This window comes from Camelus bactrianus, chromosome 27, assembly GCF_048773025.1.
Source record: "Camelus bactrianus isolate YW-2024 breed Bactrian camel chromosome 27, ASM4877302v1, whole genome shotgun sequence".
In the NCBI taxonomy this organism is placed as follows: domain Eukaryota; kingdom Metazoa; phylum Chordata; class Mammalia; order Artiodactyla; family Camelidae; genus Camelus; species Camelus bactrianus.
Genome location: NC_133565.1, coordinates 29,614,143 through 29,641,185, shown reverse-complemented (window position 1 = coordinate 29,641,185; position 27,043 = coordinate 29,614,143). Strand labels below are relative to the sequence as shown.

Here is a 27,043-nt window from a genome sequence, read left to right as displayed (position 1 = left end):
CCATTGCTCTTCGAGGTGAAAAGCCTGTGATCCTTCTATCATGGCTACTTCTCCAGTCCATTATCTTCTCTACATTATCCTTTTGTTTATTGAGGATTTTGGCACCTGGTTTATATTCTTTTTTTATCCCGTTTAGCCATCCAAATGAGTTACCACTTCTATGAATGCAGAGATTTTGGTTTTTTTAATGTATTCCTTTATCCTCAGAGCCTAGAACAGTGGCTGGAACATTTAAGTGCTTAATTTGTATTTATTGAATAAATAAATTTCTAACAAATTTTTTATAACTCCCTTGACTTCTGTCTCCACAGAGCTTTAGCAGTCTGTTCCAAAGATCAAGCCTAAGACCTTATCATTGCTTGAAACAGTCCCACCCCAAAATTTTTTTCTGAGTATTAAAGTATAATACATGGTAATTACTAGAAATTTAGGAAATGGATAGGCCAAAAAAATCACTCATAATCTAGCTACCTAGAGGTGAAAATGGATATCCTCTACACATGTATGTTCCTAATTTTTTTGAATGAGAAGTCATATGTAAATACTGTTGTAAAAACCCAGATGGTATGTGTGTGTGTGATTTTAGGGTTTATTATGAAATCTTTCTGTGTAATTATTCTTTATTCACTCAAAATATATGAATGCCTGCTATGTGTTAGGCAGATGTGCCAGTTGCTAAAGATACAGCATTAAAGGAAACAGCCCCTCCCACTAAAGATGCTTATATAAATCTTGTAAGTGATGACATCATTGTTAGTGACTCCATAGTGTTCTGTTGTGTGAAGCACCAGACTTTGTTTAACCAACCTTCTATCCTTTTTACTTTGGGACTGATTTTTTTTTTTTACTGTTAGAAACAGTGCCGCCATGATTATGTCCTTAGGATAAATTCATAGAAGTGGGATTTTGGATCAAAGTGTATGTGCATTTTTAACTTGTTCTAGAGAAAAGTTATTCTCACCAAGAAGGCATATAAAGGCTAGTTTATCTACGTGATAAACCAGCAGGTATGTTCATTTTTTAGTGATGGCCAGTTTGGTAAGTAAAATGTTTTTCTTTATTGAGGTATAATTTACACACCATAAAATTCATCCATTTAGTAAGTGTTCAATAATTTAAAATAAATTTATAGAGTTGTTTAATTACTACCACACTCCAGTTTTAGAACATTTATATCACTCCAAAAAGGTCCCTTGAGCCTGTTTTTAAATGGTCTTATTTCCAACCCCAGTCCTGGGTTACCAACCAATAGTCTACTCTCTGTCTGTAAATTTGCTCTCAACATTTCGTATAAATCGAATCATAGAATATGTGGTCTTTTGAGTTTCACTACTTTAACCTAGGATGTTTTTGAGGTATATCCAAGTTACAACATCTGTCATTAGCTTGGTCCCCTTCCTTTTTTTCCCCCTGTATTTAAATGGACTCATACAGTATCCTTTTGTGTCTGGTTTATTTCAGTTAGCATGTCTTCCGGGTTCATTCATCTTGTAGCATGCATGAGAATTTCACTCCTTTTCAAGGCTAAATAATATTCCACTGTGCGCGCGCGCGCGCGCGCGCGCGTGTGTGTGTGTTTCTCACATATATATCACATTTTGTTTGTCCTTTGTCCATTCATCCATCCACAGACATTTGGGTTGTTTCTACCTTTTGGCTATTGTGAGTTTTGCTACTAAAACATCGGTATATAAATATCTGTTCTAGTTCTTGCTTTCAGATCTTTTTGGTATATACCCAGAAGTGGAATTGCCAGATCATATGATAATTCTATATTTAACTTTTTGATGAACTGCCAAACTATCTTCTATGGAGGCTGCACCATTTTATATTCCCATCACCAATGCGCAAGGGTTCCAGTTATTCCACATCCTCACCAAAACGTACTGACTTTTTGAGAATAGCCATCTTAATGGTATGAAGTGGTATCTCATTGTGGTTTTGATTTGTATTTCCTAATGATTAGTGATCTTGAGCATCTTTTCATGTGCTTATTGGCCATGCACAGGTGTACCTTCTTTGGGGATATGTCTGTATGAGTCCTTTGCTCATTTTTGGATTAGATTGTTTGTGGAGTTTTTTGTTGTTGAGTTGTAGGAGTTCTTTATACATTTTGGATATTAACCACCTGCCAGAGAAATCATTTGCATGTATTTTCTCCATTCTGTGGGTTGTCTTTTTACTCTGTTAATAGTGCCCTTTAATGGACAAAATTTTTAAATTTTGATTATGTCCAAATTATGTTTCTTTTGTTCCTTGTGCTTTTGGTGTCATATCCAAGAAATCATTGTCAAATTGAGTGTTTATATCTTTTGCCATATGTTTTCTCCTAGGAGTTTTATAGTTTTAGCTCTTATGTTTAGGTCTTTGACCTATTTTCAGTTAATTTTTGCATGTAGTATAAGGTAAGGGTTCAGCTTCATTCTTTTGCATGTGGATATCCTATTTTCCTGGCACCATTTGTTGAAAAGACTGGAAAATGTTTCATACATTCCTGTAGTCTTTTATATTCCCATGCATGAGTTTTTCTCTTTATCCTCACCAACACTTGGTATGGTCAGGAGATGTGGAGTGGCATATCTCATTGTGGGGTTAATTTGCATTTCTTGAATAACTAATTACACTAATATTGAATGCTAATCTGCTATTTTTCTGGCTATAGCCTCTGTCATTCCAGTTCTCATTCTCCTTTTCCCAACAGATTTAGTATTAAGCTTTATCAAGACCTTCACTCTCAACACATCTTGTTTCTTCTTTTCCTCTGGTTTCAGTTCCCTCTTCAATGGCTTTTCTTCCCAGTATTCTTAGTTTCTAGTCTTGGACCAGTTCTACCAATTATACACTCTGCTTCTAAACCTAAGCTGCTGAATACTACCAGAGAAAATCACAAGAGTTTTATGTTTTGATACTGCTGTGAAAGTTTTTGTAACTTTTTAATTTGATTTAATTGCAAACTTATATAGAAGTTGCATGAACAGTACAAAGACCTCCCATTCCCTTTTGCTAGATTCTCAATTGTGCTTGTCCCATTTGCTTTCTCATATTCTCTGTCTGTCTCCATGTGTATGTGTATAAATATAGGCATGTTATTTTTTCCTGAATCATGTGAGAGTTAAGCTGGAGACCTACTCAGGTTACATAGCTATTAAGTGGTAAAGCAGGGATTTAAATCCAGATCTTTTTTTCTCTCCCCAGTATCTAGCGCATACGTGGTGCTCTGGAAATGCCTCTTGAATTGACCAGTGACTGCACCTTCCCTGTCAGAATCTGTATCTCATCTCTTCTTGGGGTTTTAGCATGTACAGGTGCTGGGGCTTTGGAATCAGACCCTCAGAATTCAAATCCTGGCTTTATGACTTACTAGCTATTTGACCTGAGCAAGTTCCATAATCACTAAGCCTCAGTTTCCTCATCTCTGAAATGAAGTTGTTTATAGTTCCCACCTGTAAGGGATATTATTGAGATTGGAGGGGGCAGTGCAAGTAGAGAATTTATCACGAACTCTCAGTTCTGTTCTTATCTTGTTCTACTACTACGATTGAGCTGCTAATTTCTCTTAGTTTGTCCTGCCCCATGATCTTTTTACTGGCAGAGTAGATGAGACATCTAAGTGAATCAAGCAGTCAGTTAGCAAAAAGAGAAAGGTTTTGGCTAGAGTCATACTTGGAAGACATTTGCTCAGAGCTGCTAGTTAGAGCTTTGAAACTTGAGCTTTGTACATAAAAAGACAGATAACAGGTGATGGGACATTGAGATATAGGTCCAGGAGCCATATACATCCTTGGACATCCCAGTTTTCAAGTATTTTTTAGTTGGCCTTCTAAACTTTTGAAATATTTCGGAAATACCAACTTTTTGGCATCCATAAAATACAGAGTCATATACTTGGAATCAGTACAGAAATTTGAGGTAGCCTGATATTTACTGCCCCTTTTCTGTACCCTCTCCAAAAGTACATGTTTTTTCAATAAAATATTTTCTCTTGTTAGATAGAATATGTGTGACCCTCATTTGACAAATAGAAAGAGAAATCATCAAAGGAAATAATCCCAAAGTAAGATTTCATTAGTGTTATACTGTTTTTTAGTCAGTAAAATGTCAGTAACTATTCATTAGATTTTTTTTTTTTAATCAGAGAAAATGGAGCAGGGGGAATGCACATGAAACTAGAGAGTATACATGATAAGGGAGAGCATCACAAGAATCTGCTGCTTTGTATATGATTAAACTCCTAGCCATCAGTGTTGATAGTTTTCTCAGAATAATTATCCCTTTGAAGGAAATGGGTTACCAGTTCCTTTTACAGAATGAATTCCATGTAGATAAAATTTTTAATGTTATCTTTTATAATGCTGTCTTCCCATGAAAATCAGGAGTGAAATATTTTAGAAAAATAGCGCAGAGCTTTACTGATTTGTCATCAGTATCCTTGGTTTGATTGTCTCTGATAGAAACAGCTCCCAATTTTTAATATATATGTATCTTTAACACCTCACTGTGACCATGATTATTAACAGATGATAAAATTCTAGAATTTAAAATTTTACTGTCTGATAATGCAGAAAGCCTATTTCTTAGGTTAAGACCAAATCAATTGCAGTGATTATTCCGTTGACATTTGGGGATAGAAGCTATTGTATATTTTCAATACCTTAACTTTTAAAATGACAGTGATACATAAATTGAGGGTGTTTATTAGTAAAGAGAGAACGGTATCCCGACCTGCTGATTGTGGCCATCTGAGTTCACATTTATGGTACATCTTAGGACACAACAAAAAATTATATATGAATAACGGTAGAAAGACAAATATATTTCATACTGACCAGAAATCTTGGCATGCTAAATGAGTCTAAATGACGATCAGTTATTTTAGCAGAGGGAAAGGAAACTGAGTGTGATTGATAAAAAGAGGTAGAATTATTTTGTACTGCAGGTAAAATGTTGTTTGTATTACCTGTCATTTGTTAGACCTAGCTTCTTAAACAGAATAGAATGAAAAGGTATTAAGTAATGTTCAAAGTACCTAGAATGTAGGTAGCAAGATAATTGTACCCCAGAGTTTCTATAAGGTGTTAGCCACAGCTGAGCACTTTTAAATGATCATAATCCCAGGAGGTGTAATTGTTTCATAATTTACATTTGCCTAATCAGAATGTGTATTCTGAATGGGCATTCTCTCTCTTTGATGGAAACCTGTATTGCATAGTTAATTGGTTTTAGAACTTAAGGAAAAGCAGGAAAAGAAACCATATTAACCAAAGAAGTTCTCATTCTCTGCAAAATGTGAGCACTTTGGAATAGTATAGGCATAGTGTGTGTGTGTGTGTGTGTGTGTATTTAACACCTTTATTGTGGTATGGTTCCTGTACAGTAAACTATGCATATTTCAAATTTATAATTTGTTGAATTTTGATAGATGTATATACACCAATGAAACCACTACCACAATCAAGATAGCTAACATTTCCATCACTCTCTAAGAGGTGCAATTTTCAAATTTCCCATTTATCCCTTCCCACCCCCTTTACTTTCTGATAACTGTAAGTTTGTTCTCTACGTCTGTCAGTCTGTTTCTGTTTTGTAGATAAGCTCACTTGTGTCCTTTTTTCCCCACACATAAGGCAGAATAAGTGTATTGTAACTTTGTTCTGTGAAGTCAAACATTTGTATACCTGTTGCATATGTTACATTTTTTATTAAAAAAAAAAAAGCAAGCTAGGGGAAAGCTTGTAAAATGCTCACGTCTTTATGAGAAATAGCCATCTTGGTGAAGAAGGGCTTGCTTTTGCTCTTCTGTCAGTATAGGAGCGTAGCATTGGCAGTATTCTCATCTGAATTGGTCCTCACCCTCTGGAAATGATTTGAGGCAGAAAACATGATGGCAGGGATTTTTTTCTCTAAAATATTTACCTGTTTTCTCTAGCTGCCACAATTTTTCCACTTTATGTCACAAGTCTGAAAGGGCGTTAATTATACAGCTTTGTTTGGCCTTACATGACCGACCACTTGGTATATACCTGTGGTACCAAACTGGAGTGAGGTCAATGAAGACTGGCTTTGCCATTTATTTAGATTGTATGGCAGGCATTTTCTATAAATTAAACAAGCTAAATGTGTATCTACAAGATTTTGAGAAGTATATGTTATATACAAACTTTGATATGGTGAAAATTGTAACTCCTTAATCTTAACGATAGTTTTAAAGTTATGATTATTTTGGGAAGGTATATAAAGTACCTGATACAGTGCTTGCTACAAGAGATACTTAAAAAATAGTGGTTCCAGTCCTCCCATTTCTATGCAATTTTGCCTGAGAAACTTCTTTTCTGTTTGCTGTTTGAGCTCTTTTATGTAGGAGGTGGATTGGTGAGTAGAGGAGAGGTCTGAATTTTCTTTATGCAAATTTTTATTTTTCTAACAACTTCTCAGTTTCTATAGAAACTATAGTTTCTGTAGTTCAAGTGGATCATACAGTATCAATCTCTTTCCCTTAGATTTGGCTATTCATCCTAAGTCATTTGCCATCCTTTCACTCACTTACCATGGGTTACAGTTTCCCATGTTTTATTGAAGATAGTGTTTGTGTTCCTGTTTCTTGTTCTTCTTGTAACTGCATGAGTTTGGAGAAAAACTTTTTTACTCTGTAATCTTGAAATTGAAAGTCCATGTGCTCTTTTTCTGTTATATCACAATGTCTCTCCAGAAATTCAAAGCAAAGTATATAAAATAGATCATCATTACCCAGGAGTAGTGTACTGTATTGTATTAGTTCAGGACAGTATCTTTATAAATTCTTCCTCTGTGGTTTAATCTCCACCTCCCTAAAATTTTACTCATGGTTTTGTTGGTTTTTTTTTTTTTTTTTTTTTTTTTTGCCCCAAAGCTGAGGAGCAAATCTCTACATATTAATACTCTTATTTTAGTTATCATGATTACTAAATGGTGAAAAGGTAAACCCTCTGGTTCCCTACCAACTACTGTAGTTAGTACTGACGACATTTTCTTATATCTAGACAACAAAGAATGTTTGCTAAAATTGTATATAAGGGTTCACCAAAGTTTATAGTGGAAGACTATTTTGCTTTTTATGTTTTATTTATGTTTTTTGATAGGTTTCTTTTGAGGTGCATTTTTCCCCTAATTTTAGTTGATCTAAGTTTTTCTAAAGTTATCACCTTTCCAGTAATTTGAAACCATTTTCTTTTCAGCTGTAAATATGTACTTACTGTATTCTGTGCTAAAATATTTCCCAGTATATATCTAAAGTAGTGGTTCTCAAACTTGAATCTAAGAATCCCTTGGGAACTTGTTAGGGAGTGCTAATCCTTGGGCTCAGCCTCCAGAAGTAGATTCATTAGGTATGGGGTAGGGCCTAGGATTTTGCAGTTTTCTGATGCTGTTAATCCATGTATTTGAAAAAACTGATATAAAGGTTATATAGGGAAATCCATGTTTAGTGATCAATTCAGGAAAACTCAAAAGACTTTTTTTTTGGTCTAATTTATATATTTAAATTTTTATTACTTTTATTGATGTATAGACTCATCATGTTATATAAATTACAGGTGTACAGTATACTGAGTCACATTTTTAAAGGTTATATTCCATTTATAGTTACAAAACATTTGCTTATATTCCCTATGTTCCCTCTCGCATTGCTAACCACTAGTTTGTTCTCTCTGTGAGTTGGCTTCTTTTTTGTTATATTCACTGGTTTGTTGTATTTTTTAGATTCCATATATAAGTGATATCATACAGTATTTGTCTTTTCTTTGACTTATTTCACTCAGCATAATGCCTTCCAAGTCCATTCATATTGCTGCAAATGGCAAAATTCCATTCTTTTTATGGCTGAGTAGTGTGTTCCATTGTTTATATAGACCACAGCTTCTTTATCCATTCATTTGTTGATGGACACTTAGGTTGCTTCCGTATCTTGGCAATTGTAAATAATGCTGCTATGAACATTGGGGTGCATGTATCTTTTTGAATTAGTGTTGTTTGTTTTTTTTTTTTTCTTTTGGGTATATACCCAAGAGTGAAATTGCTGGGTCGTATGGTAGTTCTGTTTTTAGTTTTTTTGGGAAACCACATTTTTCCACAGTGGCTGCACCAATTTATATTCCCATCAACAGCGCAGGAGGGTTCCCTTTTCTCCACATCCTCACCAAAATTTGTTATTTATATTCTTTTTGGTGATAGCCATTCTGACAGGTATGAGGTGTTATCTCATGATTTTGATTTGCATTTCCCCGATGATTAGCAATGTTGGGCATCTTTTCATGTGCCTAATGGCCATCTGCATTTCCTCAGTTCTCCTGCCCATTTTTTAATTGGGTTGTTTGTTTTTTTTGATGTTGAGTTAATATGAGCTATTTATATATGTTGGATATTAACCACCTGTCAGTTACATCATTTGCAAATATTTTCTACCATTCTGTAGGTTGTCTTTTCTTTTTGTCAATGGTTTCCTTTGCTGTGAAAAAGCTTTTAAGTTTAATTAGGTCCCATTTCTTAATTTTTGCTTTTATTTCCTTTGTTTTAGCAGACAAATTTTAAAAAATATTGCTATGGTTTATAATAAAATACTGCTGTGATTTATATCAAAGACAACTATTCCTCATGTCTGCCTATAAGGAAAACAGACTTTTTAAACTTGCTTATCTCTTGAAATTTTGAATCATACTCTTGTTGGTCTTTGGTTCTGTGTGACTTAAAGCCAGGTGGTTGGGACTTTAACTTCCTGGCATATATTGAGGCTAGTGTTGGAGGTAGTTGGACTTCATCCAGCAGATTAAGACCAGTAAATAAGAAGCTATTACAGGACACATTGTTGATGAAGTGGAAACAGTTTTCAGCTGAATGCTAAATAACTTCAATGAATACGGTGCCTAGTAATTTATTTTGTGTTTAGTTGCCATGTCTCTACTTTCTTTTAATCAGAACCATTTCCTTAGCATTTCTTTGTGTTTTATGACACTGACACTTCTGAAGAGTGACAGACCATTTATTTTTAGAATCTCCCTCAATTTGGGTTTGTCTGATGTGTCCTTGTGATTAAATTTAGGAAATGCAGTAGTTTTGGCAGAAAGGCTACATTAGTGCTGTGTGCTTCTCAGGGCATCACATTAGGAGGCACATATCCATTTGTCCCATTATCCGGGATACCAACTTTGATCTTCTGATTGATATAATATCTGCCACGTTCTTCCACTTAAAAGCTATTATTTTTCCTTTTCCAGTAAGTAATTTGTGGGGAGACACTCTGAGACTCAGTATATGCTCTTCCTTATCAACCTTTCATCCACAAAGAATTTTAACATTCTTTGGTGATTTTGCCAAAGTCTCTGGTATAGTACTTGAAGTTCAAATGTTTAGTTGCACAAACTCAGTAATATAGGAGGGAGTCTGTTCTAACTGTTGAGTTCCTTAGCTTTAGGGAGGATTTTGTGTTGAACTGAAATTTGTCTTCTGACACACTGTTTCAAATTCTGTACTTTTGTGTCATGTGAGATAAGCCTACTCTTTTTTTCTCTTTAACAGCCCTTCGAAATGAATTCCCATTTTCTCTTGGTTACATAACTCCCATTTCTAACCAGTGTTTCTTGTGAGAGATAGCTGTCCTAATTTATAACCATTCTGTTGATTTCCTGATAACACTCATTTATCAGTATCATACTTAACAGAGTACCAAATCCAGATACCAATTCTAGATGTGGTTTGATCAGTACAGTGGGTTGCTGCTGCCTATAATCTGGCTTGATGCTTGAGAGCACCAGGCTTTGGAGACAAATAAATCTGGATTGAAGTCCTAGGTCTTCCATTTATCAGCTCTCTGATTTTCAGCAAGTTCTTAATACCTCTAAACTTCAGTTCCATAATCTGAAAAGATTTGGTAATAATTACACCTGCCTTTTAGGGTGGAATGAGGATTAAGTGTGCATGTAAAATTCTGGAAATGGTGTCTGTCCATAATCACTAATTAAATATTAATTATTGTCAATATAGAAAGCATGCTTCTGTTTTACAGCCCAAGATTGGTACGATTTATTTTTTAGCTGTTGTATTTTACTGTGAGCTCATTTAAACCTGTGGTGAAAATCAAAGTTTTAGTAAGTTCTACTGAAGCACAGTTAGACTCTTGAACAAATATTTTAAAACTTGTATGAATATTCTATCAAGTTAGAACTCATATAGTTTTGAATTATTTCTTGTTATTTATACAGTAGAAGTAGATTATAAAGAAACATTTGAGTTATTTTGAATGAACCATAAAACCTTTAGTCTTCCTTTATTGCATAATAAATAATGCTATCAATTTTTCAGCTTTAAATAATACTTTAAAAATTAGACAGTGTGTGTGTGTTTGTGTGGGGGGATTGGCCAGTGAATTTTGAGTGTTTGGATGTTGTTTCTTATGGTGTTTTTAAATGATGTTGTTAATATAGATAGTAAATTTATTCTGTGAAATCCTAAAACTTTTCCTAAAACTTACTTATAAAAATTGAGGTTAATAATATACATGTAAGGGAAAATTATTTACCTAGGTATTTTAGAACATTTTGATTGAATGCAGTTTTATTTTCTAGACAAGGTAACACTTGATTAACCTGTAGTAATAATGATACTGTAGAAATTTGAATCCATGGGGAAATGTGCTATAAACCTTCATTGTAAATGTTAGAAAATTGACTCCTCTTTCCGTCTCAATGAGACCAAGAATCTTTCTCCCCAATCAGGAGGGTCCCAAGGGATATTCTTGGGACACTGAGGGTACCTCCCTGACTATCTCTTCATAAAAGTTGTTCTTTAATTGGTTTATGCTAAAGAAATTAGCTAAATTTTTAGAAAAATACATAGTTTTGCCTACTTTGGGTACAAATGATTATAAAAATAATTTTTTTTCTTACCTAGCCTTTGGTCAGGTGAAGAAAAATCTGTGTGTTATATACTATATTATACATTGGTGTCAGATACCAGTTGAAATACTCTTCTTAATTTTATATAACCCTTTTTATGTAGCTGTAATAGTGAAAGCACTCCTTAAAATTTTAGACAATTAAAATGTCGATAGTCAATTTTAACTGTCTCAACTCTGTTTCGTGTTAAATGTGTTACAGGAATGAATCTGAAGTCTGCTGCAGTAAAACACTGAAGGCTTTAAAATGTTTTCTTGCATAAAACTCAAACTTTAAGTAGCTGCTTATGAGGATAGGGAAGGCAGGAAGCTAATGTCTGTCTCAAGATACAGGACAGCTGTTTGCTCATCAACCTCAACTGTGTGAGTAGACTTAAGCCTGGGACCTATGTAATTCGGCATAATACCTAAAACGTTAAATCTTAAGTGCTTGAAGATACACTTAAGTCAGCATGATGAGGTATTTTTTTAGGGTCTGACTTTTTTTTTTTTTTTTTTTTCTGGTGGGTAGGATATTGAGAGTGGAGAGGATAGTAGATGTTTATTGATAGAGTACTTTTGAGAATAACACTTAATAACTAAATATGATTAGTACCATGCATTTTTCATCATTATTCTATTACTGTGAAACAAAAAGTTATAATTATTGATTGCTGTTTATTTTGCAGTTGATTTCAGCCTTTTAAACATGATTTGACCAAACAATCATAAAAATGTATTTTGAGAATATGATGTTAGATGTTAATATAAAAAATTTCTCCTGGAGATAATTTAATAATTTAAATTATAATTAGTAATTTTTACAGTAGCTCTGTTTAATCAGAGAGAGCATATACTTCAAAATAAAGGAACTCTTGTTCCCTAAATGCATTTGAAAGTCTTTTACACTTGCCAACTATGTTTTTAAAGTGCTTTGATATAATATAAATACCTGAACAAAATATTCCTCTTTTTCTCTTACTAAAAGCTATCACCTTGAGAATCAATTCGGGGGAAAAAAAGAATCAATTTGGGATGGAGGAGTCTGATTTTGTTTTTCCCCTACTTTCCTCTGTTTTTTAATTTTGTTTTTGTTTTCCCTCCTTCATGGATTTAGGAATAAGACTCTTAATTGAATGTTTTTCCCCCTTAGAGGAAAGCCTGATTTGTAAAGATGAGGTAATTAAAGTATAAGACATTGCCGTGAGCAATATGATGAGCATGTAGATAAAATTTATAAAATCTTATTATTTATTTTTGAGGCATGGAGTCGAAGGAATATTATTTGCACTGAGATGAATTTACTTTCATATCACGTGTGTTGGCTGAAGGAAAATAAAAACTGACTGACTTTAGAATCAGTGAATGGGAAGACATTTAGAAAGCATATGAAGAATATACACTGAATATGAGTATTCTTATGAAAGTAGTTAAAGGGTACATGGCAGAAATGAAGAGATACATGTAGTTGCTTTGCAAAGTCATTAAAAAAAAAATGAGATTTCAGTCCGGCCAACTTTTTTCCTTTCTGGATTGGTCAGTAAATATACAGCACTGTGTGAATTCCAGGATTACCTAGTTTCTAATTTTTTGATAGCTCTAAAGAAATCTTTTTTTCTTTCTGTTTTTTGTAATGGAGGTACTGGGGATCAAACCCAGGACCCTCCTGCATGCTAAGCAGGGACTCCACCACTGAGCTATACCCACCCTCCAAGAAATCTTGTTTAATGATGGCAAGTCTCATTTTAATGAAGTTTTAGGATCTGTAATATGAGATTTAACTCTCCAGTTTACAGTCATTTGGCATTTCATTCGTAGTTTAATTTGGTGCTTTTTCTTTAAATAGTACTCCAAAACATATCCCTCCTCTCTTTATTTAATTAGTGTCAAAAATAAAGAAATTGTTCAGTGAAGGAAGCTTTTAGGACATACAGTAAAACTTTGATTTTTAGGATGAAATTATGCAGAAAGGACACACAATAGGAAAAGAGAGAAGCTTTTAAAACTATAGAGAATTTGAGGGGAAACTGTATGCCAGTAAATTGGTCCCCAGTTTTCATTTCTCCTTTTGTCTCTCTGAGATGTTTCCTTGTGTTCTATATTGCTTTTCTCCCAAGCAGGTAGAGGAAAGTGCTAAGAAGCTAATTAACTTTCCTGGGCTAGAAAATTCACGTAGGAGTGTGTGAGCGCCACACATAAAACTCTTGCTACTCTATCCCCTGTCGTGTCATACCCGTTACCTTACCACGTAGGCTTTTTGTTGATCTTGCACCCACTTGTCTAGTAGAGTTTTGTGTAGATTATATATGTGTTTTAGCTTCTTATATTGTTGTATTTTGCAGTATGCATTAACATGAGGTTCCTGAGCTACATTTAAGGCCATGTAACATGATTAAGTACCCAGGCTGTATGTAGAGACAGGCGGCCTGATTCAGATCCTAACTATTCCTTTTAACAACCATGTGGCACTGAGCAAATGACTTAAGTCTTTCTGTGATTTAGTTTTTCTAATCTGTAAAATAGATACAGTAATAATTTGCTACCTGATACGGGGTCTTGTGAGCTTTAAATAAGGCATCAGTGCTGCAAATTATTATCATTATTATTATCTTTTATTTCTTCTTTGAGAGGCATAATACTAAGTGGGCTATTATAAATCCTTAAAGTAATAGATTTTAAGGCTTTAGAATTAAGAATTTGGAACTCACAAAATAGGGTTATTTTCAGTTAGGTATCATGGGAGACATCTCTATATTAGCTTACTTTCTTGCCTAAGTAAGTTCTCAGTCTTCTACCTATCTAGCCCAGTTTCAGTTTCTCAGTAGCCACATGTGGCTAGTGTATTGGACAGTGCTGTTCTAGATAGTTGGGTTTTAATCTTTGTAATGTATTAATGTATTGATGTATTAATATATTGATGACACACAGCTGTATGCGTCTGGAATGTGAAAGATTGGTTCTTGCATCAGGTATAACTCCACAAAGGAAAAGGAAAGGAAACCAGAATATTTCTTGAAGAATGTTGGCGAAAGTTAGGAATATTTTCTCTAGGTTTTAGGTAATGTGATTTGTAGGAAATTTACCAAAGTTATTATAATGTTATTTTAAAGTAAGATGAAGGCATAGAAGGGTAAATTAAGCAGTGTTGCAAGTTTTGAGTTCTGTCAGTGACCGCTTCTTGGATTAAAGTGAGCCATTTTTTTTACATTCAGATGCTGATAGAGTGCTCTCTAATCTAGAAGCACCTTTGAAAGACTGGCAGTGTTACAGATGGTGCATTGACTCATTCTGGACGGACTAGGTATCAGTAAGAGAATATCCTCTGTTGGGGATGATCCTCCTAAAGCCTAAAAGTAGTCTGCATTTCAGCACTTTCTCATTACCAGAGTGGAGTTGAGTAGTTACTATTTGGCACACAAAGCCTAAATTATTTACTGTTGGGCCCTCTTTAGAGAAAAAGTTTACCAATTGTAATCTACAGTGCTGGGGATACAACCCTGAAAAAAACTAAATAATTGTTTTGTGTGTTTAATTTGGTTTTTCTCTTACATTACTCAGTCCTTACAGACCATATTATTTGTTCATTGTTAATGTTTCATTTCATAGTGAAGGGTGATGTAGATTACCGTATAGCTGTCATAACTCTGTATTTGTGTAGGTATGTTTCCTTAGTAGACTTCTCCCTGAAATGAGAAACAAAGAGCTGTCTGCTCATACTCTGTCCAAGGGTAGACTTCAGTTTGGGGTGTGTGGATAGGAAACTAGAATGAGGAAGACTTTACTCTGGGGTGCCAGTGTCCCAGAATAGGCCAAAGAGGAAAATACAATGAATTGTAATTGGTTTCAGGATTTAATAAAATTAATAATTCTGTTGTTTTATCAAGAATATTCGTACCTCACACACACACAAAAAAATGCTTAAAAAAAGGATATTCTTAAGTGAAAGTGGCTTTTTGGGTGGCAAGGTAGGTAAGAGTGTGGTGACTAAGAATACGGTGATTGGTGACTGCTAGTACAGTTGGCTTCTGCTGCCCTAGCTTCGTGCTAAGGCTCCGGCTTGTTTTACCCTCCATTGCTTTTACGCTGCCCGTCAACAGCACAGTGAAAAGGCAAATCGCAAGTTCTTGTTTTTATGAAAATAATTTTGACCTCCTGGACCTCTAAAAGGATCTCAGCAGTCCCCAGTGGGAGTCCATAGATAAGCTTTGGGGACTACTGATTTAGGGCATGGATTCCAGCTAGACGGCTTAGGTTGACTTTTGGCTCCACTGCTTACTAGCTGTGTGACTTTAAGCTGTTTACTTCAATCTCTCTATACTTCAGTTTCCTCATCTGTGAAATGAGGGTGGTGATAATACCTATGTCATAGGCTTGTTACGAGGATTAAAGGAGTTGATATAAAGTACTTATACTTGGCACACAAAGCACTATACAAATACTGTTAAATAAAACTAAATAGTAAAGCCAGTTATTTGTGTAAAAAGTGTTGTACAAAGTTCCAGAATAGGAGAGATTTAAATTTAGAGACTGACCACATACAACAGAAGAAATCAAGGAGAAATACTCATTTACAAATATTGGAAACTAAGTTGGAGGTTTGCATTAGGAGAAGAGATTTCTTAACGGGGTTGGGACAGGGAGGTGAAGTGCAGTCTCCGTGGTTGAATTAAAAGGTTTAAGGTCAAAGAGGAGAAACTAAAAAGGAGGGTCATACATGTGGATCTTGCACACATAGACCTTTTTTTATGTTAGTCTTTTGGAGAAGAATGAATGAACGCTCATGAATGTGGAAACCACTGGGAAATTTTGAGTGGGTTTACTGTTTTGCAAAAAAAGAGAGTTGTGGATCCACCTTGTGCAGATAATAACTATATCTTAATTCTTTAAGGTATGCAATATGGAATGTAGGTCAATTTGAGAACATAAGTATTGACTACAACTTTAATTATAAAATTACTATGTTTGGTTTGCTAAATTAGGCAAATTGCTAAATGAACCCCTCTCCGAGTGGACTAAATTAGAAAAGTTACCCAAAAGCTTGGAGCATGAGGCTAAGCCTCCTTGTTCAGTGCCCAAATTGTATTACCTAGTGGCTCCTGCTGGCAGACGTAGATTTTTTCTCAAACAGCAAATTCACTCTCTTTAAAAAGAGCTTGTTGCAGCCCATCTGCCTTGGGGTACATACCTGGCTACTACAGGTTGTCATACAAGGCTGCTACCTGGCCAGCCCAGTTTCATGCATACATTCAACACGTACTAAATGCCTGCCGTGCGCCAAGCATTATTTTAAGCATCAGTGAAAAAAATGGGCAAAATATTTGCTGTTACAGAGGTTACATTTTAGTAAAGGGAGCACGGATTCACCAAGTGTAACTTAATAGTAAATTAAGATTAAGGTAAGGGCATTGAAGAAAAATATAACTGGAAAGGGTAATAAAAAATACTGGTGGCAGTTTTAAATAGGGTGGTCGGGGAAGCCTTCTCTGATAAGATGGCATTTGAACAAAGACCTGAAGGAGATGAGCCATAGTGACTTCTGGAGGGTAGAAGTTACAGCAATTACAAAAGCCTCGAGACAGGAACATGCATACCTGGCAAAGCTGGCAGTGTGTATGATCAGGGAGGAGTGGGAGAGGAGGTCAGTTAATAAGGGACCAGATTATAAAGAGCCTGTAAGTCACGGTAAGCAGTTTGGCTTTTACTTGGTGAACTGGGAAGCCACTGGAGGATTTTAAGTAAGCAAGCAGTGTGAGTTGCTTTAGATTTTAACAAGATCACTGGCTGCTGTATTGAAGACAGACAGACACAATGTGTATACACTATATAATTCCATTTATTAAAAGTTAAAAATAAGAAAAGCTAATCTAAGGTGTTAGAAGCGAGCATAGTGGTTAGTTATCCTGGGGGAAAGGATAATATTTGGAAAACGGTGTGAGGAAGCTTTTGTGGGGTATGAATGATGTTCTGTGTCTTGATTAGTGTGCTAATCAAGTTAGTTACCCAGTTGTGTTCGGCTTGTGAAGTTTCAAGCTTTACACCTGGAACTTTGTATACTTCCGTATGTTTAAAGAAGAAAAGAATGGGAGTTGTTGGTTTCTTTACTTTACCATAGGACACCTCAATAGAACTAATGGAGTATCTTTCATTTTGATATGTGTTGATTGTGTTCGGTTTGAACATTTTAGTAGAGCAACTTGATTATAACATTTGTAAGGACTTTGAATTGCAAGTAACAGAAACCCAAATCAAACTAAAGCAAAACCAGAATTTGTTCACATAGCTGAGGAGTCTAAGAGATGGAACTGTCCTCAGCAAAGTGTTTGAGTTCAACGCCTCTTTGTCTTGGCTCCTTCCTACTCATTTTGGCTTTGTTTATAACCTTATTTTAATTAAATGTTAAATGTGGACTCTTTCTCCATTGTGGCAAAGACGTCCACCAGCAGCACTAGGCTTACATTGTATTGTTTTTAGTGTAAACCCAGAGCAAAGTCGGCCTCTTTCCCAGTAGTACCGGTAAAATCCAGGGAGGAATGGTTGGTTCATATTGAGTCACATGACCAGGCTTGGATCTCATGCCCACCCCTGAGACATGTCTGGCCCTGAGGAGGAGAGGTTAGGCCTACCCTAAGCAAATGAAATGGTCTTCCCATGTGAAAAAGAGGTTCTATTACCTGAAAGAATAAGGAAGGAAAACATACTAGGCAGACAGAAACTGTCAGTTTCAGGAATATGGATATCTTCCATGTTCAGTTATTGAATGATTTTATAATTATTAAGACATCATGGGTTTTATTTAGCCTTCGTGAATAGAAAACTGTGTACTAAATACACATGGACAGTTTGTACCAAGAACATTACTGTCATTTCTCAGATTTTAGCTGCAGCTCTCCGTGTACCCTATACCTGGTGACGCAGAGTTGTTTGAAATACTGCTTTTCATAGTCCTCTCCCCTTATTGAGCGATGAACATACTTACTGAGTAGGTGAGACTTAGCAAGAGCAAATAATACTTCAAATTTATGTTGTTTTGGATGAGAGAATCTCAGTTAGTAGAACCTATGCTTAAGTCACGTGTCCACCTAGCCTCCCCGCGTCATCTGCAGTGATTAGACCAGAGGCATTTGCTTATTTAATCCCGAGGTTGACAGACTTGGCTCATCAGCTATTTTTGTTCAACCCATGAGCCTAGGAATGGTTTTTGCATTTTTAAGTGGTTGCGGGGAAAAAATCAAAAGAGGAACATTTTATAATGTGAAAATTCTAATTTTGGTGACTGTAAGTATAGTTTTATTGGAACACAGCCGTGCTCATTTGTTTATGTATTGTCTAGCTGCTTTTGCATGACTACAGCAGGATTGATTAGTTATAACAGATTTTATGTCTGTTTAGCCTAAAATGTTTACTGTCTGGTCGTTTATAGAAAAGTTTGCCAACTGCTGATTTATGCATTATTGGGTAGAATGAAACAAATGAGTCATCTAAGATGGGAATGCCATTCATAGTCTTTCTAAAACCTGTTTTATTCAACTGGAAACATGATAGTGGCCTCTCTTTATGAGATTTATCATGCCAGTCATTAAAAACTTCCCGTAAGTCAGTAACTGGGAAAGCGAGGTTTGTATATACTAGAATTAGTTTTGGGGTTTCTTATCCTTATGTAACCTAGTATGTTGGAACTGATGAATTTATCATTTGCTGGGAAGGAATATGTAGCATCTCCAAACATGTTATCCTTATGTTAGCTGGACTCACGCCTTTTTGTCTTTCAGCCCAAACAGCAACAGGAAAGGCAACCTGACATAGGGAAGTGGGTACTGTTATACAGAGAGAGAACGACAAAGCTTCCTCAGTACACTAGGAACCCTAATCCAAAGTCCCTGTACTTTTATCAGAGTAAGTAGCATTCGTCCCAACTCTTTTATGTCGAGTCATACTTTCTGATCTATTTGCTTTATGAACTTTCCTGGATTTTTGTAATCTCTGCAAAGGTTCTTGACCCCCCAGAACAAATGTGTATTGCCCATGTGATAGCCAGTAGATCCAAATGCTCAGGACTCCATAAGAAATTACTATATGCTACCAGGAAATGTTAATCTCAAACACTTGTGACAGGATGAGTATTCCTCTTTTGATCAATTACTATTAAGAAAACAAAAATTATAGTAGAATATACCATAAATTCTGCTGTTCTCTTTTCTGGGATCTCTATTTGATAAAATAGCAAACAGGGCCAGCCGATTCTGAGTGGCTTTCTAATGACTGGAAGGGCCAGGGGGTGAGGGGAAGGCTTCTTACCACTTTGTGCCTGTAGTACTAGTTGAAAGTTTAATGTGAATTCTTGTTTAACTCAGCATGTTATGTATTTTTTTCCCTGAAATTAATAGTAAAGATTCCAAATTCAAAAAGTCATAGGTGTTAACCTAGGAATTAAAAAACTCTGGTAACTGAAAGTGAAGGTGGTCTCGAATTGGAGAGTATAGGCTCTAAGAGGCGGCATAGCTGATGGGTTTTAATTTTGGAAACATCAGTTCACTGTTCCCAGGTCTTGCTATTTTTCAAGAGAAGCTGGAAATCTGAGATTTCTGTGTGACATTCCGCAATTTCTGAATGCTAACAGCTAATTTTAAAATTTTAGTATGTGCTGACTAATCAGATATGCCTGTGGGTTGGATTTAACTTGTTTGCCAGTTTGTAGCTTCTGTAGATTAACTTGTCATAAGTTATATATCCTCCCTGTTGCAGGAGGAGGGAGAAGAATAATGAATGAAAAATCATATGCATTTTATAACTGGCTTGGGTTACCGATCATTCTTGCTGAAGGACTGTTTCAGTATATAAATTATGAGTTCTGTGATTGAAACATTTTTCATCAATCTGTTTTCTCCCCTTTTCAATGGAAAATAATCATTTTTGGGCCTGACGTGAATACTTCTAACAATAATGAAATGTGTTTATTCAACAAAACATTTTGTAGTATTCATATTAGGCATAAAGGGGATTTGAAGAGGAAACTGTTCAACTGGGAAATGACTTGTATACCTATAAAGCACTTGTGTAGTGGTTAGCTTAAGTGCCCCAAAAGGATGGTACAGACAGCTTCTTTAGGAATACGTAGCAGAGGAGGATCGAGGTGGACAGAAATGGTCCCAGAAGTAGAATTTAAGCTGATTCCTGAATAGGATTGTTCCAGGCATAGTGAAGAAGTGGACAGAATTTACAAAGGAAGGAGCAGTATGAGCTAGAAGCTTGTTTCCATCAGTGAGCATGATTTGTTTCAAACAGCAAAGGACTCTCTGCTTTGGGAAGAACAAAGAGCAGTTGCTGAGTTTCTGCTACCTACCAGGCTCTGTATAAAAGCTTTCTACATACATTGTTTTACTTAGTCTAGTTAGATGTATGATATGAGCGCCCTCTTAAGGAGTTGAAACTTAGAGAAGTTTAGGAACATGTCCAAGCTCTTATACCTAATAAAAATGGCAAAGCTGGGATTTAACCCCAAGCCTATTCACTTCTCACTCAGCATACGTTTCAGGGAAATTGGGCTAGTTGGGATAAATTATGTAGAGCATGAATGCCAGGTCTAGTACTTCTTTCTGGGGCAGTTATATAGTAACTAAAACAGAAGTAATATGATGAGAACTGGGTATTTTATAAGAATTTAAATAAGTGAATTGTGAGGAAAGATGGTAAAATAGAAAAAACTGTTAAGAGTAACCCGGGTATGAAATGAGAATCAGAATTGGAATGCAAAAGAAAAGAGCATGAGATATTTCAAAATGGAAATTATTATAACTTGGTGACTTAACTCTATGGGATGAAGTAGAGGGAAATAATTAATTGACATGTATTTGCAGTTATAATTGAGTCTGTGTTGCATTCATTCATTGCTATTCTTTTGTCAGAATTCTAACAATTGGTAATGAATTTTCTTTGCAGTCTTAAAATATTTGATCTTGAATTTTTATGCTAATGAGAATTTCTTAGGTAAAAAGACTTAAAGGAAAAACAAATTTTCTTAAGACCTTGGTTAAGCTTATTAAAGCTGCATAATATCTCAAGGTTGAATAAATGAGTGAAATTTTAAATTATCTTTAAATGAAAAGAATAAGAATTCACAAGCTCATGGACTTACAGGTTTGACGGGACAGGATGGACTTTGAAAGTCATTCTGGTATTTTAGATCAAAAAAGACATTGACCTAATTGCTTACAAGATATGTGACCTTGGGCAAGTTATTAAGTCTCTGAATATCAGTTTCCTCATTTAAAAATGGGGATATCAGTAGTACCAACATCACAGGGTTTTGGGGAGAATGAAATAAGATAAATACAGCAATAAAAACAGTTTGGGGCCCATAGTAAGCTCTGAATAATTAAGTAATATCCAAGGGGGCTAGAGAGGATCATCAGTTGTGATTTTGATTATGAATGTTATTAAGAGTCAAAAATCACAGTTCTGAATTCTCTCTAATTAGTACTTTTTAAATTTTAACACCATGTTAATCAGTTTTTCTGTGTATGTTTGGTAATCTCTTTCTTTAGTTCGCTGCATTTGCAGCTTTATAATCCCACAAAACATAGAGCCATTAAGAAATTGTTCTGCCTTCTCATTCGCTTTCCTCTTTTCCTTCCTAAATGCCAGGCTAATGGGCCCTCCAAATTGTTTACCTACCAGAAAGGTACAGTAGCAGGGGGAGGCTAGACTTCCAGTTTCTCTGTACCTACCCCATCTTTCCCATTACACATAAAAATAAGCTGATACCCTTTTATGGTTTTTGGTCTTTTTCTGAATCTTCATGGAAAGGTATATTTTGTGGCCTAAAAGTGAATAAATAAAGTTGATTCTTTTCTTTTCTTTTATTTTCTTTTTTCTTTTCTTTTCTTTTCTTTTCTTTTCTTTTCTTTTCTTTTCTTTTCTTTTCTTTTCTTTTTTTTTGCTTTATTCTCTTTGTTTCTTGTTAAGTAACCTGTGAAATCCTGTGTTGTTTTTTTTTTTTTTTTTAATCTGCCAACGTAATAGCTCTTTATAGGAAAGCTCTTACGAAAATTATTACTAATTTGCTGCTGTGCAAGGCAGTTTGGCTTGGGGAAATTGCTAGTGTTACATGTTTTAAATTTTAATCTTACTATTCAAGAGCAGGAATTGTGATATAAAAAGCTTGGTAGTCATGTTGTACTTTTAATCTGACTATTCACTTGAGTTTTTATGGAAATGAGATATTTATCTTTTCTAGATGCTTGTAATTGCCAGCATATACTGAAAGATTTATCAGTACTGGTAGGGGAAGTTCTTTAATTCTTAAAACATATCATTTTAATGTCATTAATAGGCAGCATAAAATAGTTGGTGATTTAGAACACACAGGAAAGTTTCTAAATCTTTTTTCTTTATTGCCCCCACCTCTCTAGGAGCCTTTAAACAGTTTTTTTCCTTAATTGGCTTTCTACCTCCATAAAATTTTAATTCCACAGACATACTGCATATTTATTTATGTATTAAAAGTATATCCATGTTTTATAAAGAGTAAGAGATTTTGTTTTTAGTGTTCTCTTTCCCCAGAGAATCAGTGTTGGCCTTCTTGAGGTGATACTACCCGTATTGATGGTTTACAGCAGTGGATTCTCAATTTTTGGTTGAGGACTTTTGTATTTTCTAAAGTTATTGAGTACATTGAGGACCTTTTATTTATGTCTGTTATATCTAGCAAAAATACTATATTTGCAAATAAAGGTGAGAAAAATTACAAAATACTTATTAATTTATGAAAAATAACCATTTCTCCTCCTTCCCTCCTTAAATGGTTTAGTGAGAAAAGTGACATTGTTACATATTTTTACAAATCTCTTTAAGGCCTGGCTTAATAACAAACAGCAAGACTCTAATAGCTGCCTCTGTGTTCAGTCTTACAATGTTGTAAAGAAAAACTGGTGTCATACAGATACGTAGTTGGAAAAGAAAGGAATATTTTAATAACTTTTTTATATAATAGAAGTTGCTCTTTTTTGACATTACACCAAATGTGACAGTTTGTAGTTTCTTAAAGGGATAGTTGCAGTGCAGTGTAGAATTTTATACTATATAAAAGCTTTTGGTCCTGTTACTTTAAAATTCATTGGTCTGTCTTTCACTTTGAATGACTCTTTAGTTCATGAATAATTCTGTACCGCTATACATCGGTCACTTGGAAAATACTGGTTTACTGACTCATGCAGATCTTCCAAATGCTGGTAATAGTACAACTACTCACGTGTCATTACTGTCACTACTGATCTTACCAGAAACTCCAAAATTTGGAGATACTTGTCAAGCTTTTTTCATTTGAATGTTGTCCTTGGCAATAAATGGTATTAGTTGTTTTTCTTGACGTGACAAGCTCGCTTTGTTTATCTTTGAGAAAGTATCTGTCATATACTCAAGTCTGAATAATCAGAGTTTGCCGGTTGTTCTTTGAAATAAAAAAAACGTGTTCCGTGAAAAAGATGACTTGACTAGCTTGTAACTCAAAACAACTGCACAAGGGCCTTTTTTCTTCAGTCATCATATTTCTGTATGCAGCAGGAATACTTTCTGTGTACTTCCCAGTTTGTCACAAAATATTAACAAGATGTGTATCCAAGCTCAGGATTTAATAGAATTAGTAGTTTTCTGTGACAATGTTGTGATGAAGAATACGAGTAGTAGTTTACTTTGGTGCCACTGTCTTGATCTGGCTGCTTGATGAGGCTCCAGGTATTTATCCACTGTTGATTTTGCACCACTAGTGCACATGTCAACACAGAGGAAAAGGCAAATAACTAGTTAGTGTTAGTATGAAAACAGTTTTGACCTCCCCAGGGGTCCATGGAACACACTTTGAGAACCACTGATTTAGAGCATGGACTAGAGACAAAACGATCTCTACTGAATCCCAGCTCTATCACTTATTAGCTAAGTACATGACCTTGGACAATTACGTGATAGCAAACAGGACAAACATTATCTCAGTAATATAGACCCCTAAAATCAACAAAATGTTTGACATTAGCTCTTCTATCCTGTCATGTTAATAGGGTGTTTTTTTTTTTAAATTTGATATGTATATTTGCAGAACTACAGGAGGGGGAGTGAATTTATAAGTAGCAGTATATAAAGCAGGGTAGCCAAGATTGGATTCTGAAATGACTTGCTATCATGGAGTAAGAAAGATGTTTGTCAGAATCCCAAATTATGTTCCTAGGCCTATAGAAATTTTACGACAATTCTTTTTAAAGACAAATGCTAAGCTTGCTATTTTGTTTTGTAATCCAGTCAAATGTGTTATTGCTCTTGGTTCTGAAATTTGCATTAAATCCTCCCCATTCTCCAACAGTCTTTTCAAATAATTAAGGTGAAGAAAAAAGATCTGTTAATGGTAAACAGTGAATTTTCCCTCTTTGATTGTCAATTCAAGGAAGCATTATCTTTCTTTGGTTAGTTTTATCCTTTATGCTCTTTGAACATAGACTCATCTGTAAATATACACACACCCATTTTGGAGTAACCTTCATTCCATATGGGAGGCCTTTTTTTTTTTCTCCTTTAAAAAAAAAAGATAGAACCTGTTATTACCTTCTGTCATGTTATTCATGCCAAAGAACCACTTTATGGGAGAAATGGCACATGGGGTTCTTCCATCTGCTATAATTGATTATTGCCTTGTGTGGTTCCCAGACAGCTTCTCTACCCGTTAGTTTTTTAATTTTAAGCACTGTAAAAATAAATAAATATTTTGTTCCCAATTAGATAAATAGTATCTTCATATAAGAGGATTTTAAAACTACAGAGAAGGTACAAATCTGGGAGGGGGGAATCACAATTAACTTTGCCTCCATTGGATATGTTCCTTCCTGTCCTTACTGATGATTAATAGATGCTTTGTTTGTCCTAATTGACAGCGTATTATATATACATTTAATGTTGTGCTTTTTCATTCTTATCAGCATTTTTCTCCTTCAAAAATTATTGTAAAATTTTTAACGACTCCTTAACTTTTGAAAAAAATCCATTCTCCTAATGTTAGACATTTAAATCATTTTAAGTTTGTCAGCATTATAAATATGCTGTGAAACACATCCCTTGTGTTTGTATAGGTATATTTTTTTTCTGATTATACCCTAGTTATTCTATTGAAGGAGAATGATTGGTTCAAAAGGGCTATCTTTTACAAGGCTCTTAAGGTAAATTGCTACATAGCTTTCCAGAAAGATTGACCCAGTTTTTCATTTCACCAGTGTTCTGCTCATTTCTCCTCAGCTTCACCAGCATTGATTTTATGTTAAATGCTTTTTAAACAGAAAAAATTATGCAAGTTAAAATGTGAACTTCAAGGGAAAGTTTACATGCTTAGAAGTTAATAATACAACACACAGCAAAACTCACACATATATTTCTCATTACTAGGAGTCCAGGCTGAACTAGCGTAAAGAATTTTCCTTAACATTCTGATGGTGTGGACTCTTCAGAACAGATACCTTTTTCTGGTTCTTACCACTTCTAAACCAGTACAGACCGACTTCTATAGATTGGATTGGCAATAAAAGTTCAGTTTGTACCCTTTTGATATTTATTTTTCCTCTCACTATACCTTAGCCCTAGGTATTGAGACAGTTGCACAGAGTGACTTAGGGGGAGTATATGTGGGTTTTCCTTTATTATAGAAAGCAAATTTGGATAATGTGTGACTGCTGTGTGAGTCTTACTTAGTTCTTTGCTAATTCTGTATAAATTTCAGGTGTGCAACAGAGGAACATGGCTCAAGAAACTAATCACAGCCAAGTGCCTATGCTTTGTTCCACTGGCTGCGGATTTTATGGAAACCCTCGTACAAATGGCATGTGTTCAGTATGCTATAAAGAACATCTTCAAAGACAGAATAGTAGTAATGGTAGAATAAGCCCACCTGGTAAGTAATTCTGTTAAAACACAGCACTGTTCATAATTGAAATACACTTGGATAGCACAGGGTACTTTTTTCCACTTTCACATTGTACTTCTATTACTATGTTCAGATCAGGAAAATCATTACATATTGTGATTATCAGTGGTAGGGAAACAGGGATAAAAGTATCTTTACTATTGAAAAGAACTACTATAAATCCACCTCACAGTCTTACTTGCTGTGCTAGAGAACTCTATTAAAATAGAGGCATAGTTCACATATATATAGCTGTCTTAGAAAGTAAGGTGTAAGGCAGTGAGGCCTGTAAGAGAGGACCTTGGTTCTTGACTTTTGAAGCCAAGATAGTTGTAGAAAGAAAGAGTAAGTTATGGATAGCCACAGCTGACTTTAGGGAAAGCCTTTCTCCATTAGGAAGGAGAGGTGTAGCAGTTTGACTCAGAGTAAGAGATACTTAACCCCAGTTCCCTTGAGTTCTTTATGCATTTTTGTGCTCAAGAATTCTCCTGGAATTGAAGTGGCTTTTGTTCCAGTACTCGTGTAAGAAGAATCATGAGAATTCTGCAAAAGTAAAATGTTAATAGTATTCATCTAGGATAGTTCTCATATAGGTTAATGCCTGAATGTATAGGTTTTTGTGATAATGAAAGTGTGGGCTGTTACTTAGTTCATTTAAAATTGTGTGTCTTTCTTGTCATTGCTTCATGTTCGAGCCAAAAGCTAGAATCATTTAATCAGGACTTCTTTAAATGTCTCATTTGTGCACTAGAAGATGTTTGTGAGTTAAAGGATTTTGGATGATAGTTCTAAGAAATAGAAGTTCAGTTTTTTTTAATATATACATTTTGTATTTGGTCTTGGTTAAAATTAACATTTTTTTCTTTGGAAAACTAAAAAATTTTTAACCTAAAATAATGAACCAGCATATTATATAGTAAAATTAAATCCATATACTATATTTTGTGGAAAAGTTATCTTGGTTCTTTTTAGATGTGTTGGCCTGGCCAAGGTAAAGAGTCACTAATACGAGGTGTGGTCTTGTTACAGCACCTTCTGTCAGTAGTCTGTCTGAGTCTCTACCAGTTCAGTGCACAGATGGCAGTGTTCCAGAAGCTCAGTCATCGTTAGACTCTACATCTTCATCTATGCAGCCAAGGTAGGATGTAGCCTCTGAATTGGAAAGCTATTGAAAAATAAATATTCCATATTTGATCAGTTCTGGTAAGAAT

The 27,043-nt window shown here is 35.1% G+C and overlaps 1 protein-coding gene across 5 annotated transcripts in view; it reads left to right on the top strand.

Moving 5' to 3' along the window:
- The window catches only part of ZFAND6 (zinc finger AN1-type containing 6), a 57,252-nt gene that overhangs the window by 17,781 nt on the left and 12,428 nt on the right, over positions 1 to 27,043 (top strand). For 2 of the 5 annotated variants that reach the window (XM_074354369.1, XM_010955165.3), the window contains exons 2-3: positions 25,650 to 25,820; positions 26,862 to 26,970. In XM_074354369.1, the coding sequence (XP_074210470.1) occupies positions 25,667 to 25,820; positions 26,862 to 26,970 (263 nt within the window). In that variant the 5' untranslated portion in view covers positions 25,650 to 25,666. Of the gene's footprint in view, positions 1 to 11,123; positions 11,285 to 18,669; positions 18,794 to 25,649; positions 25,821 to 26,861; positions 26,971 to 27,043 lie in introns of all 5 variants that reach the window. The other 3 variants (XM_074354366.1, XM_074354367.1, XM_074354368.1) reach the window with 3 other exon arrangements.